At 46.2% G+C, this 14,464-nt stretch overlaps 7 protein-coding genes across 7 annotated transcripts; 3 read left to right on the forward strand and 4 right to left on the reverse strand.

Annotated features, from left to right (window-relative positions):
• The first annotated feature begins 17 nt into the window (after nucleotides 1-17).
• Nucleotides 18-2,293, forward strand: V8C40DRAFT_281736 (heme peroxidase). The gene is made up of 5 exons (XM_083221667.1): nucleotides 18-922; nucleotides 1,001-1,062; nucleotides 1,147-1,441; nucleotides 1,495-1,857; nucleotides 1,931-2,293. Exons 1-5 carry the CDS (start codon nucleotides 260-262, stop codon nucleotides 2,198-2,200), a joined length of 1,653 nt encoding a protein of 550 aa, XP_083069863.1. The 5' UTR covers nucleotides 18-259; the 3' UTR covers nucleotides 2,201-2,293.
• Nucleotides 2,294-3,765: 1,472 nt separating this feature from the next.
• Nucleotides 3,766-5,559, reverse strand: V8C40DRAFT_281738 (FAD dependent oxidoreductase domain-containing protein; the record flags this gene model as incomplete). The annotated part of the gene is made up of 1 exon (XM_083221668.1): nucleotides 3,766-5,559. The coding sequence occupies one exon, from the start codon at nucleotides 5,557-5,559 to the stop codon at nucleotides 3,766-3,768; it is 1,794 nt and encodes a 597-aa protein (XP_083069864.1).
• Nucleotides 5,560-6,583: 1,024 nt separating this feature from the next.
• V8C40DRAFT_253299 (tyrosine--tRNA ligase TYS1) lies at nucleotides 6,584-8,591 on the forward strand. The gene is made up of 6 exons (XM_083217581.1): nucleotides 6,584-6,860; nucleotides 6,939-7,327; nucleotides 7,395-7,502; nucleotides 7,563-7,629; nucleotides 7,695-7,933; nucleotides 7,996-8,591. Exons 1-6 carry the CDS (start codon nucleotides 6,740-6,742, stop codon nucleotides 8,233-8,235), a joined length of 1,164 nt encoding a protein of 387 aa, XP_083069865.1. The 5' UTR covers nucleotides 6,584-6,739; the 3' UTR covers nucleotides 8,236-8,591.
• On the reverse strand, nucleotides 8,436-9,743 carry V8C40DRAFT_253301 (oxidase ustYa family protein). The gene is made up of 6 exons (XM_083217582.1): nucleotides 9,386-9,743; nucleotides 9,170-9,328; nucleotides 9,007-9,103; nucleotides 8,924-8,954; nucleotides 8,784-8,856; nucleotides 8,436-8,708 (listed from the first exon to the last, which is right to left on the reverse strand). Exons 1-6 carry the CDS (start codon nucleotides 9,675-9,677, stop codon nucleotides 8,482-8,484), a joined length of 879 nt encoding a protein of 292 aa, XP_083069866.1. The 5' UTR covers nucleotides 9,678-9,743; the 3' UTR covers nucleotides 8,436-8,481.
• Nucleotides 9,744-10,305: 562 nt separating this feature from the next.
• Nucleotides 10,306-11,101, reverse strand: V8C40DRAFT_253303 (uncharacterized protein). Its single transcript, XM_083217583.1, has 2 exons — nucleotides 10,752-11,101; nucleotides 10,306-10,691 (listed from the first exon to the last, which is right to left on the reverse strand). The coding sequence occupies exons 1-2, from the start codon at nucleotides 10,825-10,827 to the stop codon at nucleotides 10,423-10,425; spliced, it is 345 nt and encodes a 114-aa protein (XP_083069867.1). The 5' UTR covers nucleotides 10,828-11,101; the 3' UTR covers nucleotides 10,306-10,422.
• A 527-nt stretch (nucleotides 11,102-11,628) lies between these two features.
• Nucleotides 11,629-13,196, forward strand: V8C40DRAFT_281740 (acyltransferase 3; the record flags this gene model as incomplete). Its single annotated transcript, XM_083221669.1, has 2 exons — nucleotides 11,629-11,877; nucleotides 11,932-13,196. The coding sequence occupies 2 exons, from the start codon at nucleotides 11,629-11,631 to the stop codon at nucleotides 12,952-12,954; spliced, it is 1,272 nt and encodes a 423-aa protein (XP_083069868.1). The 3' UTR covers nucleotides 12,955-13,196.
• Nucleotides 12,940-14,335, reverse strand: V8C40DRAFT_253306 (oxidase ustYa family protein). Its single transcript, XM_083217584.1, has 5 exons — nucleotides 13,924-14,335; nucleotides 13,710-13,868; nucleotides 13,531-13,658; nucleotides 13,375-13,453; nucleotides 12,940-13,302 (listed from the first exon to the last, which is right to left on the reverse strand). Exons 1-5 carry the CDS (start codon nucleotides 14,120-14,122, stop codon nucleotides 13,058-13,060), a joined length of 810 nt encoding a protein of 269 aa, XP_083069869.1. The 5' UTR covers nucleotides 14,123-14,335; the 3' UTR covers nucleotides 12,940-13,057.
• Nucleotides 14,336-14,464: the final 129 nt, after the last annotated feature.

The raw sequence follows: 14,464 nt of genomic DNA on the forward strand, positions 1-14,464 counted from the left end.
TACCATGTTCAGTATACTCATTTCAAAGGCATGATACTGAAATAGGAAGCTGGGCCTAGCGCTTAACACATCATAATGCATGTCATTGACAGACACGAGAGCTCGAAACCAGGCCGAGTAATTCGTTTATTGAGTACCAGGTTGAAACACTCCTTAAGAAACTTTTCCTATAAAGGATCAGAACTGAGCCAGACGGATTTTCATATTTCTCTTCGAAATCTTCATTGGGAATTCTCTTCTAATAAACATCATTGTAAGCATGGCTTGGACAAAGACCATTGCCTATACGCTGGCCACCTGCTCGCTCTGGCTTCCCACCAACGCCGACAATGTCTGGCCAAATGAAGCAACTGACGAGCTTGAGAAGATGTTGTTCGAACAACAGAACCCTTTTGAAAGCAGCCTTGCTACCTTTGCTGTACCCTGCAGTGCCAGTGGCCTCGCCATCGGACGTGGTTTTGGTGCTGAGTGGATCAGAAACGCATACCATGACATGGCCACGGCAGATGTGCAAGCCGGCACTGGAGGAATAGATGCCTCTATTGTTTTCGAAAAAGATCGCCCAGAGAATCCCGGCGCCGGGTTCCAAGAAACATTGGACTTTTTCCGGCCAAGATACACCACCCGATCCTCGTTAGCTGACCTATTCGCTATGGGGGCGGTTTTTGGAGTTGGCGGATGCTCAAATGGAAATATCATCCTCCCTTACAGGGCGGGTCGTGTTGATGCAACTGGCCCCGGCCCTTCTGGTGTTCCAGAACCACAGGAAGACCTTGCCACACACACTGCCAAGTTCGTGAGGCAGGGTTTCAACACGACCGAGATGATCGCCCTTGTTGCCTGTGGGCATACCGTTGGAGGTGTGCATGGTGTGGATTTTCCAGAAATCGTGCCGAACCCACAGCCCCCTCCAGTCACTGGCGTTCGTATATCCACTCCCTTTGACCAACAGAGGCTTAGCGATTATTCATGCATGCGGCGGCTAATGTTGACCATTTAGCCTTTCGGTAATGACAATACGGTCTTTTTTGATACGACGACAAGCAATTTCGACAACCAGGTGTAAGTCTTCCTTGGCACCTCGTGGTCAACTAATACTCCCCTAAACCCATCCCGTCGATATGTAACTGACCTTTGATCAACCAGTGCCAAGGAATTTGTAGCCAATATTTCTCAGAATCCACTTGCATTTGGCCATAATGAGACAACTCGGTCGGATTTCCGCATTTTCAACGCTGATGGCGGTGATATGATCTCACAGATGGCTGAATCACTAGATTTCTTCTCCCAGACTTGCGCTACTCTGTTGGAACGTATGATCAATACGGTGCCACCAAGTGTCAAGCTAACTGATGTGCTTCAACCCCTGCCCGTTAAGCCAAGAAAGTGGTCCATAGATGTCAATGCGGATAAGACGCTGACAGTCAGTCTAACTTTAAGAGTAAGTACCAGCAAACAAGAGCGGACGAGAGCTCCGAGAAACTAACCTTTCAGATTGTCGATACTCTGTTGGGAGGCGGCATCCAGGCCTTGGTTAAGCCAGTCTCACGCACCGGCGCGGCTTTACCTGCCACATCGCCTGTCGTTATTGGAAACATATCGACTTCAACCTGCGACTATCCTAACTGCGGCCCAAGCTTTGTGTATCTTGATTACAGCATCAACATTCCAGCTGAACAAGGCATATCCTCTTTTACTGTTGACGTTACAGACGGCACTGGCAAGACTACGACCTATAACAATGGAGGCGCCGGATTCCCTCTATCCGATGCTGTTCAGCCACAGATGAGCCTCAGCACTCAAACTACCAAAACTGTCAACGGTGTCACTCTTCAACAACTTAATGTGACTGCAGCGGTATGATTGACCCCCATTGTGCGTCGGCGTGTTAAATAAGAGTGGAGTATCTAACAGAGTATTTATGCCTCAGGTCTACAATGCTGACCAGTATACTAACATTTCGCTTATCGTTCCTCAGCCTTCCAACTTCAGTGCTACTATAAGCCCATGGGTTGCGGAGGTAGCCCCCATGAAGGCTTCTGGCAAGATTGCAGGGACCAACTACACTCTCTACACTGGCTCATGGCTGGCCAGTAATGAGAGTGCCCCTCAACATCCTTTCGATGTTCTTGCCACAGGTCCAAAGGGCAGTGCTTCAAGCACATTCAACTCATGGGGTGACGTGCCATTCGTTCTCTAAGTGCATGATAACAAGACACAATGTGCATAAGAAACAGGAATGGTGCGCGTGTGGAGCTGGCCCTAACTAGCACTGAATGTATATAAATTCCGGATAGGTAGAGACGGAAAAGAATTGTCTATCAATTTGCGACGCCTAGCTCACTCCTCTGGTTGTTGACACACTTACACCCCATGTTCCTAAATTCAAGATGCTGAGCTAACCTAGCTGCATAATTGCCCGAGTAAGGTAAAGGTAATCTTGGCATTCATTAGTACCAGGCAACAACTCAGTTCCGCCCTTTGATCCTAGCACTTGCTATGCTCTATGCAAGCGAAAGCCGGACAGTGGGTGTCGAAACAAGCAGCGTTGTTGATGGTGGCTAGCTGTATGTAGATATGTCGGTCTTCTGCTGCTGTAATTGGTGGAAACCCGTAACATGCTCAGGGATGGTGCGGTGCGAAATTCTCGAAACCCCTGCTGGTATGGTTCCAAAATATGACATGGTGCCGATGAAGTATCATTGAGGTGCCAAATATCTCTCGCTCTACTCTCTTGATATCTCAGGAGCTATTCTACTTCTGTTGCCAAAGTCGTAGCTACAAGGAATTGGATGTCTATCCGTCTTTTGAGATAGTTTACCGTGGCAATTGTACTCTTTAGCAGTTTCTCCAGAAATCTCCCTTTACTACGGAGTACCTTACCTTGGTATAAGTGCTGTTTACTACATGTACTTTGGCACCTTCGCATCTTAGACCCTTTTTAGCACCCTGCCAGAACGGTAGCCTGATCCCACCACTATTTCCAGTTCTAGCAAGGAACACAGCCGCCTTTGCATCGCCCCCTTCTAAACCTGCTTCGGAATTCCGGAAAAGCTCAACTACTGGTCACGGAGATACACAAAAGTTTCTGCTTTTCCGAATCTCTGTTCTTGGGCACAAATCCCGCGCCATTTCGGAGGATTTCTTACACGCGTGTGCACTAAGACGCCCCGGAAAAGCGGCAGCGCTCCGAAAGTCCGATCCATACAAGTGGTCTTTCATTCCGCAACTAGTAATGCGTAATTATTCCAGCTACACCTCTAGCACCCCTTCCTTCTGCTAGTTCCTATTACTGCCCTACCAATACTCACAAGAGCTTCCTAATGTGGGTTGTTCTAGGTTTATAGAATAGTCCCCCGACATACAATGGCCTGCTGCCTGAGCGTTACCTCTTCTAACTTGATCCTTGTTGCGCTGGTATTCCTAGTCCCCTGGCCTGGATAGATGAGTTCATCTGACCAATCAGAGATTAGATGATGGCAGCAAAATATCTTTCCGTAAGAAACATCTTTCCGTAGAAGGTATCTTTCCGTATTTCCGATGTTGCTTTTCAGTTTCCTAAACAACGCCCATAGACATGTAAGGCGTAATGAAGTGCTGAGCTCATGAATTCCTCTCGACTACCGTTCTTGATAGTTTTAACGGTTTGTTAATAAGTTGTCTACTTGATCTATCAAGATCATTCGGTTTGACAGCTTTCATGTTTAGATCGGTATCACTGAATAACATACAGAATAGCTCATATAACGCATGTATAGTATAAATTTACAAGTGGCTAGATCGTATAGGAGCGTCGCCTTCCGAGACTCTGTTAATCAAATCCCTCAGTTCATCTATATGCTTCTCACAGATACCCCGAGGCGTTGTCTTATATTTTCTGCACAGCCGGGCAGCTGCCGCAACAGCTACAGCGTGTTGCCCTCCATTGCCCATAAACTTTGTGTTTGATGAAGCAACGTGGGTTACACTAATATGCTTGCCCGCCATCATCAGGTTGCTGATATTTGCAGAGTAGAGACAGCGAAATGGAATGTCGTAAGGTTTTCCATCCCGCTCATCCCATTCCCAGTCTTGAAGCCGGAAGTCATAGTCTTTGTTACCAGGGATATGGAGACAAAATGCTCCTTCGTTCTGTACAACGGCATCGGGAAACGTTTTGTGATTACGGACATCGTTTTCTGTAAGAACATAATCGCCCTTGTATCTCCTGAATTCACCTTGCGCGGGCACAAAAGCAACCAAATCTAGCGCAAGATTGGCATACTTTTCGGGCTCAAACCGCTTGACATTGGAGAAGGTGCCGTAAATGGCACGCAGGAGATGATCACGAATACGTTCTCCATTCTTGTAAGGATCGAGGAATTGACCATATTCCCAATAGTGCGTCATTTCTTTCCGCATGCGTGGGCGAGATGTTGGACGAACGCCGTCTTCGATACGAGGACCTTGGCCGTTCTCCTCTCCATACTTGACGAGTTGACCTGAGAGATTGGAGAATTCTTTGGACACCGCTGTGGCCCAAAGAACGGCTGGAAAGGAAACTGGCGACGACGCCATTTTAGTACGAAAGAATAACGTGTTACCATGATGTGCCTGGTCACCCTGTAAAGGTGCCAGACTTTCGCCGTACTCTTCCCTAGACTCGCGTCCGTACAAAGTCTCTGCTCCTGCGTAGATTCCAAGGATGGCTTTTCCGGAGGAGTCGATAAAACTGGACGCAGAGAGGCGAATCTCACGTCCGCTCCGAGCATCACGGGCATCGATAGAGGTAATCCTTCCTTTGACGGTTGCGGCTGAGTAAACTGTATGCTCCGTAAAGACCGTTGCATTAGACTCGGCCTGGAGTAGTTGAAGCGCAATTAAATCACCATTTTCACGACGCTCATAAATTTCATCGACAAGCCGCCCGACCTTTCCTCGTGGGCGTAGTCCAATCTCTGGGCTTGCGTTGCCACCCAAAAACGGACGATCGTGAACTAGGGCCACACGTTCTCCCAAACGTGCCGATGCTAGAGCAGCAGTGATGCCGGGAACTCCGCCTCCTACTACGATGACATCAAAGGTTCCTGCATCAACAGGCTCATTTGGGAGTGCTCTTAGCCGTCTTCGCCACGAGCGTTGTGTCTCATCCGCTGCCTCGGGAGGAGGAGTATCGGCGATGCTGAAGAAAAGAGCGTCGCAGCGGCCACAAAAGCCGGTCAAGTCATGTAGCGCAAGCTTTAGTGAGCCAGAAGAAAGCTCTATCTGGCCTCCGAATTGCCAGCTCCAATCTTTATTATTTTCTCCAAACGTTGAAGCGAGAACTTTTCCGTTGATAGCAACGTTGAATCGCCCAGGGTGATAGTCAGGGACCCAGTCCTTGGCACGAACCCATATGTTGTATTTGCCAGATTCTGATACTTTGACTGTCGTTGTAGCATCAGTCACTGGTGTCCCGTTGCCATGAGCTAGAAGGTACGGTGACCCCATCTCCAGCTCAAATTGGGAATCCAAGACCCAGCCGCCGAAGTCATCAAAGGACTCGGCCTCTACGAGGAACTCGTGATGTCCAGAAGCCATGGCTCGAGCAAAGGTACCAATGGTAGCACAGTAGACAATAAAGAAGGTTCGGCAACCGAAATGTTATCAATGATGTGAATCAAATACAGTGGAGTTTATAGATGAGACGATTGATTAATATCAGTTTGCTCAAGGCAAGTTATATACATCTCTCGGCCTCGGTTTACCTCCACATTATGAAATAGTAATCAAGAACCGAGTTTACTTTTTTAAGCCGGATTGTTACCGGAAGCGTCCCACAGCTGAAGATCGAGGTATAAGACATGGCGAATAGCAATGGAGTGTATGGAGTACCATGTGAGGTTAAAACGATGCCGGCATGGAGAATACTACTCCATTAGCTAATTTGAGTGACTAAGGCGGCAGATATTTCGGCAGCTGTGCTGTAATGGAGAACCTGGGGAGGTGGCGAAGGGGAAAGAAGGAATTGGCTAAAGGTGCATTGAATAATTTACGTAGGTAATTACCGGTAGGCTTCCTAGGTATGTACAGAGACTATACACGAAGTCCCATCAGTTTGTCATTAGTGGCCCTCTTAACTACATCAAAATCTCGTTGCCAATGCTATCATCTGGTATTCCTTATCTAGTTGTAGTGGTTCAATGGCATTTAGAGCTTGAGTGGCGAGAGGGAGATGCCATGTCTTACCCTGTAGTTATCTAGATCGATTCGCCGCCTAGCGTATAGAAGACCAAAGGAGACAAAGGGAACAGAGACATGATGGGCACACACTGATGTGAATCATAACTGATCCGGTATAGGAGATGAAGTCCATTATATGGACCGATACAGAGTCATTGCAATCAACTGTTTTATTCCGGATACCGCGGATGCCGAACAACTGCAAGACACGACATCTTCAAATTGCCCAAAGTAGAAAGAGTTGAAGATTGTTATGATGACTAATTTTGATTACATACGCATAGTTGGCGCGAAAAAAAGATACCTTTTCGCATGTACCTGCGATGCGGTCCGATGAATCGCCGAGTCGCAAAAAAACCACCCCGCCATTCATTCTGAGTGAGTCAATCTGCCCCGCGATAAAAGGACATTTTGGTAGATTCGATAAAAAAAAGTTGGATAACAGACGACACTGCGAATTGCATCACCAGCCACCGCCAACAGAGAGAAACTAGAAGCGTCAAATCAGGTACTAGAGGAATTCACAAGGGGAAGCGCCATGGCCGCCGCAGACGCATCCGAGAAGCTCGCGCTTATCCGCGAGAATCTTGCCGAGATTCTGAACCCGGAGATTATCGAGAAGATTCTGGACGAGGGCCGCCATCCCAAGATTTACTGGGGTATGTTTGAATTGGGGAGATGAAAGATGGGAGATGGGAGGATCAATGTGATTGCTAACAATTGGCGCTTCTTTTTAGGCACTGCGACAACCGGCCGTCCTCACTGCGGCTACTTTGTTCCCGCCATCAAGATTGCCCAATACCTCGCCGCCGGCTGCCATGTGACGATCCTCCTCGCCGATATCCACGGTTTCCTCGACAATCTCAAGGCTCCCATCGAGCTGGTCGAGCTGCGCGTCGAGTTCTACCGATTCGTCATCACCGCCATCTTCAAGGCCGTCGGCGTGTCGACCGAGAAGCTCAAGTTTGTGCAGGGCAGCTCGTACCAGAAGAGCCCCGAATACATCATGGACGTCTACAAGCTGTCGTCTGTCATCTCAGAGCACGATGCCAAGAGGGCCGGTGCTGAAGTGGTCAAACAGACGGACAATGCGCCTCTGTCTGGTCTGCTCTACCCCATTCTCCAGGTAGGTTGCGTCGTGGTCATGACATTGACGTGTGGCGAGTCTTGTTGCTGAATTAGTACTCTTGCAGGTTCTTGATGAGCAGTACCTGGATGTGGATGCTCAATTTGGTGGTCTTGATCAGCGCAAACTGTTCATCGCCGCCAAAGACTGGCTGCCCAAGCTGGGATACAAGGAGGTGAGTCAACGAATTATCCGACCACCGCTCGCATCGAATTGTCTCTAATACATACTGTAGCGATGCCACTTGATGAACCCCATGGTTCCTGGCCTCAAGGGCGCTAAGATGAGCTCCAGTGACGAAGGTAAGAGGCCCTCGTGGATGCGCAACACGAGTTCAAACAACTTGATGCTGATATGCGATAAACAGACAGCAAAATCGACCTCTTGGATGCCCCCGATGTCGTCGCCAAGAAGATTCGCAAGGCCGTTGCCGCCCCCAAAGTGGTTGAGGAAAACGGTATCCTGGCCTTTGTCGAATACGTTTTGCTGCCGGTAGCAGCTCTGCGTGGAAAGAGAGAGTTTGTCGTCGACCGCGAAAGAGATGGCCTGGAGCCATTGGTCTACAGCAGCATCGCGCAGATGCACGAAGATTACAGAAATGACGTGGTACGTAATGGTCAAGTGATGTCGGTTTTCATGATCTGTACAAATACTGATCAATTCAATAGCTGTCACCACAAATCCTCAAGGCGGCCGTGACGAAATCACTAAACGAGCTGCTGGCCCCGATCCAAGCAGAGTTCCAGGCGTCAAAAGAATGGCAGGAGATTGCCATCAAGGCCTACCCCCCACCAGCAAAGAAGGAGAAGAAGGTTAAGGACAAGGGCAGCCGCCACCCCGGAAACGCAAAGGCAAAGGAAGGGCAAATAGATGTCAAGGACCTGAAGGAGGCTGTGAACGAGGTCTAGGGGGTGACGATGTAAATACGGAGAATGGCATTCGCAATGGGAGCGGGCGCTTTGACAACAATCTTGACTGCGGCATAGACGAGCAGGGCGCAAACAAAATTCTAGAATACCCGATATATACGGAGTACATGCAGTTACGAATACATTTGGTCTTGATACCTGCTATCCATTCCTTTGCAGCCTCATTACGGGCGCCGTGTGTTGTGTTTCCCCCCCTCGATAGTAGGCTCTTGTCTGTTATAGCCACTACTGAGCTTGGCTTTTTCCATGGTGCTTCACCGAGGACTCAGGGACCATGGTTGATCCATTGTGCCGCGAGACTACCCAATCTCGAAGCTTCGCAAAGTTCCGGCATGTGTGTGGAACATCAGAGTTCACGTAGTTTCTTCCCAAGTAATCCGTCCATTCTGTAGGTATTAAGGTCATGTCTCCCGAGCACATTAACATTTGTCTAATATGATCGATGCAATGTTCTATAGTGAAAAGTAATATCCTGTTAGTGAACTATGCAATGTCTTGAACGGTAGGATTAGAATATTTGTGCATACCTTGATGGATGACAGTATTATGATGCGTAGACGGTGGATAATAGTCTGGCCAAAATGATTGCCGCAACCGGTTCTAATTACTGACATTAGGCTCATTCAACATAGCTGAGAAATATGAAGTCGTGTTAAGGCAGGCATACCAAGCAATGTAGAGCGTGAAACATGTCAATTCTAGTACAATCAGTATAACTTGATAAATGTTCAACGTTCAAAGAGCACGTACCCCGCCATATAACCACCCACTTTGTCATTCCAATATACATCCGAAGCGCTTCCAAACGCCTCGATGGCTTCTTCGGCAGTGATTCGAAAATATCTTCCTGTATCACAGTTAGCAATACTAATTCTAAGAGTTTAATCCAACTCGAAAAAAGACATCGACTTGCCAGCTGTGATTTCTTCCCATGCGTTGTCAATCTCAGGAGAAGGGGGGCCAGTATATGTTGTTTTCCCTGGATTTGGTACGTGGAATGTGCCATTCTCCATAAAGACAGGAGCTCCAGTAAATGTCACTATTTCCAACTCAATCTCTGATGATGCGGACTCTATTATCTCACATGGTAAGTTTCCATAGCACTTCTATGCCACATCAAGGTACGCACTGAAATCGGTTGGGCGAAGTAGAGAATATTCTTTGGATTGACACGGTTTGTCTCTGAGTTCATATTGAGCGAAAGAGGTGACCATGAATACCACAGTCAGAATCCACGGCAAAGCTTGAAAAGGTAGCGATTGTGTCCATCGCCATCGCCTTGAGGGTAATTGAACCTCTCCTAGCTCTACAACATCATCTATTTCGCTCTTCGTAGAATCTTCTACTGACGCTCTGCCCAGCGGCGCATAATCTTTCTCCAATAACGACATATTTTGTAATGAACGTTTAATTCGCCACATTGTCGCCCTGCCGTAAAATTGTCGAATTAGTAAAAGAGTGGTAATTTTTTTTGATGTCGATTGAACATAACACAGAAGTTTGAACAACCTGTATACTGGCTTGGGGATTGCTCTTTCGGAGCATTAATCTTAGTGGGGTTGGAGATTCTCATCACATCGACTCGAACCAACAGCATGTTACACTGAAGGATTTCAATGCTACAAAAGGTCTGGGGAAGCGAGGGTAGCCCGGCATTGTAATGCCGGCGGATATGCGGCATCTTGGGTCCGCTGTATCCCACCAAGTGCCAGCGTGTGACTGACTACACGCCGTGCCTAGGCTGGTGATAGAGCCTCGCAATGACGTTGAATCTTAGTATGGCTTGATAATGAAAGCTTTCAAGTTGTCGCAGGATCACGGTCTAGAATTGATAAAAGCTGTTTCCTAAATTTAATGACGCATACTGCTTCCTCGTATTGTAAACGCTAACAGATGCTCTAAAGGGATTTTAAGGACGGTGTAAGTGATTCTAGATGTAACGTATGGTCTGTTGTAGGAAAGGCATCAGCCTCACATCTGTATAATTTATGCTAATCTCTAATGGATCAACATCTCTATCTATATTGCGATATGGATGTAGAATAGTTGTTTATTGGCAAGAAATTGGCAAGACTGCCTATATTGAACTTGAGGAAGACATACTTCTAGATTGTGTGAACAGCAACGCTCATAGACTAGATATATCATGATGACCGTTATAACGATTTACCTTTCACCTTTGCGACCGCCATCTCCCTCATCATCGCCCTCGTACCGCTTCACTTTCTCGCCCTTACGGTCGCCTTCTCCTTCGTCATCGCCTTCATAACGCTTCACCTTTTCACCCTTACGACCTCCATCTCCTTCGTCGTCACCCTCATACCTCTTCACCTTTTCGCCTTTACGACCACCATCTCCTTCATCATCACCTTCGTAACGCTTGCTGAAACTGGTTTCAACTACATCAATTGAGCGTCCAGCAAGATCCAAAGCACCTAGATATGTGTGTAAAAGTTAATACTGACTCAATTTGATGCATTATAATGCCTACTTACCCCGGGCTGGGATAGCAACAGCGGCTGTAAGAAACGCTGTAGCCAGTAGGCTAACTATTGCTTTGGTGAATAACATAGCAGACTATAGTATTGATATGGTGTCCAAATTGATGTAAAGTTTAGATTCTTCAAGTTGGAAGATAGTAGCACTGCTGGTAGAAAAGAAGAAAATACACCGACCTCTTATACATAATTCCAGCATGATTCGGATATGGGATACTTCAGAACCTCTAAATATTGTTATAAGCCGATGGTTATACAAATAAAACTTATTCATCAACAAGTTGCTAATGTGCCTTCCGACTTTTATGAAGTGGGTACATGAACGTTACAGTATTCGTGAGCGAGGCAGTAACTTGTTTGTCATGACTGAGCGATATCGCACCTAAGGATTTTTTGCGTCCCGTAGCATAGATAGCGGCACTTTTGTTCCCTTCTTTCCTTTGTAAGCCGATGAGGATGTCCACTTTGCTTCTACCTCAATCCTGAGCCGAGAGCAAAAGTTCGTCAGAAGACTTATGCATGTTGGCGCTAGTAAATGCAAGCAGATCAAAGCATCACCAACAGCTTCTCTGTAATTAAGACGACATGTCAGAATTATATCGATATAACTAAGACAAAAGTAGAATGTTGAATTAGTTGGATATGAACAAACTCGGCTTTTGTTAGCTTCCCGTGTTGGCAAAAAGTATGCAAAAGTGCGATGCCTCTATAGTAAGTGAAGTCTTAGGTGATTGCGTACTCTATTTCTCTTAAACCTGAGATTATCATACTGAAAACCCAAAAGAATATGGACAACGATATGGAGAGATTTGACAGTACTCGCCAAACAGCCAAGTATCATGCCGTGCATTTCTTTCAACACATCCATCGGGCAATGGTCAAGCTAGGCCTATTGCTTTTACCAAGCTGGTTACAATCCAATTCAACCTATCATCCGATTTCTACAAAGAATATACACACAACAAGCTATCTAGACGGCTTAAGAGGTCTTATCTCTATTCTGGTTTTTGTCCGCCATTTCTCTCTTCCGTGGCAAAAGCATATGGATTACGGCTATGGATACGAGAATTACTATGGAATACTTCGCTTGCCAATCTTACGTCTCATGTATGCTGGTCCATTGGTGCCTATGTTTTTTATTGTTTCCGGTTTTGTCCTTTCTATTAAAACCTTCAAGCTAGCTCAACTAGCAGCACATGAATCTCTTTTTCTCAGTTTGTCAAAGTCGTCTTTTCGGAGAGCAATTCGTCTCTTTACTCCACCTATTAGTACAACCTTTCTTGTCATGATACTTGCTCAACTCGGGCGGTTTTCCTTCCCATATTCCGATATGCCAGGGAGAAGACCAGTTCATCCTGTAGCTGAGAGTTCATTCTGGCTTCAGTTCATTCGCTGGACGAAATTCGTTACTGATGAGTTGGTTAATCCATGGCGATGGGATGTCCCACGCCTAGAGTACGGACCTCATCTCTGGACAATACCAATATCATACAAGGGATCGTTGGTTGTATTTCTTTTGTGCCTCATGCTCGCACGCGTGAGGCCGAATGTCCGATTATGTATACTTTGCGGCCAAATGGCCTATGCCCTTATGCAGGGCCGCTGGGATATCGCACCTTTCTTAGCTGGGATGGTTTTATCCCAACTTAGTCTTTTTGGTTCAGTAGAAACACTCCCCCAATCTAAAAACACCAAAAATCACCATTCTCTAAGTTATGTTGGAGACATACTGGATTTTCTATTGCTACTGTTGGGCCTGTACATTGGCTCATTTCCCCGACACAACCAAGCAACAGATTGCGTCTCTGGCTATCGGTTTCTGTGCGCTATTACGCCCAATTATCGCTATTGGCATGATATTGCTGCTTTTAACATTATATGGGCGCTATCTCGGCAAAGGCACCTTCAAGTCCCTTTAAGCTCTGCTACAGCACAATACTTTGGTAAAATATCTTTCTCCATGTATCTCATACATGAGCCAATGTTACATGTCTTTGGGTATTTTACTGTTCCATTTTTCTGGAGATTTGCCGGAACAGACTCAGTTTTCCACTATCAACTTGGATTCGGGCTCGGTATGATTGTAACCGGGGTTGTCCTACTCTGGCTTTCTGACATATTCAAGAGGGCCGTGGAGGATACATGCGAACGTTTCACTACTTGGGTAGAGAAGGCATGTTTTACTAGTCCATCAATGTAACGAATATTTAGAAGTGAAAGATATAAGTAGAAGACTATTATGTATCAATGATGAGTTTACATACTTGAACCCCGTAATTAAGCAAATTATCGCCACTGGCTCCTCACTCTTGAAACACTTGAGTCTCTCCTCTCCAATGCTCCCAGACATCAACATCTGGCAGATGAAGCTTGCCACCGGCATGGTATCGGTTTCTCGTCCACTCTCTCAGTTTGTCAAAATTCCGGCAAGTATGAACAACATCTGAGTCGGCGTAGTTGCGCCCTGGATTTGCGTAGTATCGAGTTCCGTAGGCGGTCATATCCCCGGCACACATGATGTATTGGCGAATTTGATCGATACAATGGCCTGCAAGTATACCAACTAAGATCAGCTCAATCCACTATGATACGGATATGGTGTACAAAGGGGTGGATATACCTCTATGTTTCAATGCTGCTTCTTTGTGTTCGGGCTCAATTGGATAGTATTCAGGATAGTAATACTTTCGAAGGTTATCCTGAGTGGGTTAAACAGTTAGTCGTTGACATGGGGATAAAAACGGCCTAGTTTCGGTAGTAGTAAAGAAGCACTTACTAGACAATGTAGAGTGTGAAAGACGTCAAGTCCCACAGTGTACCCCCCTTTTCTATGATGCCAATGAATCTCATATTCGTCTGGCCAAAGCGCTCGCGCCTCGTCTTTTGTAATCATAAAGTCTCTCTCTATGACGCAAAGTAAGACTCAGGTCGTGAAGATGATAGATGAATACTCACCTCCGGTGAGATTACGCCATGCGTCGTCGACCACGGGACTTGGTGGGCCTATGTAATCGATTGGGGAAGGATTTGGGATAAAAAATTGACCATTTTCGTCGTACTCTGCATTTCCATGAAACCGAACCTGGTGGTACTCAATCGACTCTCTCGCAGCGGCTTGTTCGCTTGAGTCAAAATCAGCGTGATTATAGATCTAGGTAAGAACACTCACGGAAATCAGACTGCTTCCATTCTGGAAACTGGGTAGGCTTTGTAACCAATATGTAAGCTATAAGGCTAAGTGACATAAAAGCAAGTATTCCTGTACTTGCTATCCATGGTAGAAGTCGTTGTCTGGGATCCGATAATGGCCTTGGAATGAAACGGTCAGATTCAGAAAGTAATTCCGATGATTCCTTTTCATCGTCCATTTTCTTCTTCTGAGGTTGGCGGACTAGGTAAGGTGACTGAATGGTCAAATTGAGGTAGAGTAAGTCAAAGTCCCACACTCTTTCACCAATTCTTTAAGAGTTTGTATATTTAAAAAGATAGATCATCTCTAGTCGTCACGTAGCCTTCAATCCATATCCTCGTTTCTTTTCCCCGCTGGGGAAAATGCCGCAAGATTGTGATCGTACACAAATATGACCACACATGACAAATGTGACCTTGTTGTTGGTCGCACCCTGACTAGTGTAAATGTACTTTGGCCAACCAACATGCATTTACAGGCATACGAGGACGAGGAGGATTTGCTAGCGTCATCTAGATAT

The sequence above is a fragment of the Trichoderma camerunense genome (genome assembly GCF_050948025.1).
Source record: "Trichoderma camerunense strain CBS 138272 chromosome Unknown V8C40scaffold_17, whole genome shotgun sequence".
NCBI classification, from domain to species: Eukaryota; Fungi; Ascomycota; class Sordariomycetes; order Hypocreales; family Hypocreaceae; genus Trichoderma; species Trichoderma camerunense.

Excerpts from the sequence above, each read along its gene's own strand:
- V8C40DRAFT_281736 (XM_083221667.1), top strand. The coding sequence starts at position 260 with ATGGCTTGGACAAAGACCATTGCCTATACGCTGGCCACCTGCTCGCTC. Across the intron at positions 923-1,000 it reads AGCCCCCTCCAGTCACTGGC|CCTTTCGGTAATGACAATAC; the intron begins GTTCGTATATCC and ends TTGACCATTTAG. Across the intron at positions 1,858-1,930 it reads AACTTAATGTGACTGCAGCG|GTCTACAATGCTGACCAGTA; the intron begins GTATGATTGACC and ends TTTATGCCTCAG.
- V8C40DRAFT_253299 (XM_083217581.1), top strand. The coding sequence starts at position 6,740 with ATGGCCGCCGCAGACGCATCCGAGAAGCTCGCGCTTATCCGCGAGAAT. Across the intron at positions 7,328-7,394 it reads TGCTCTACCCCATTCTCCAG|GTTCTTGATGAGCAGTACCT; the intron begins GTAGGTTGCGTC and ends GTACTCTTGCAG. Across the intron at positions 7,503-7,562 it reads CCAAGCTGGGATACAAGGAG|CGATGCCACTTGATGAACCC; the intron begins GTGAGTCAACGA and ends TACATACTGTAG.
- V8C40DRAFT_253301 (XM_083217582.1), bottom strand. The coding sequence starts at position 9,677 with ATGTGGCGAATTAAACGTTCATTACAAAATATGTCGTTATTGGAGAAA. Across the intron at positions 9,329-9,385 it reads ACTTCGCCCAACCGATTTCA|AGTCCGCATCATCAGAGATT; the intron begins GTGCGTACCTTG and ends GTGAGATAATAG. Across the intron at positions 8,709-8,783 it reads TAATACTGTCATCCATCAAG|AACATTGCATCGATCATATT; the intron begins GTATGCACAAAT and ends TTTTCACTATAG.
- V8C40DRAFT_253303 (XM_083217583.1), bottom strand. The coding sequence starts at position 10,827 with ATGTTATTCACCAAAGCAATAGTTAGCCTACTGGCTACAGCGTTTCTT. Across the intron at positions 10,692-10,751 it reads TGTTGCTATCCCAGCCCGGG|GTGCTTTGGATCTTGCTGGA; the intron begins GTAAGTAGGCAT and ends ACACATATCTAG.
- V8C40DRAFT_253306 (XM_083217584.1), bottom strand. The coding sequence starts at position 14,122 with ATGGACGATGAAAAGGAATCATCGGAATTACTTTCTGAATCTGACCGT. Across the intron at positions 13,659-13,709 it reads ATGGCGTAATCTCACCGGAG|AGAGAGACTTTATGATTACA; the intron begins GTGAGTATTCAT and ends TTTGCGTCATAG. Across the intron at positions 13,454-13,530 it reads TTCACACTCTACATTGTCTA|GATAACCTTCGAAAGTATTA; the intron begins GTAAGTGCTTCT and ends TAACCCACTCAG.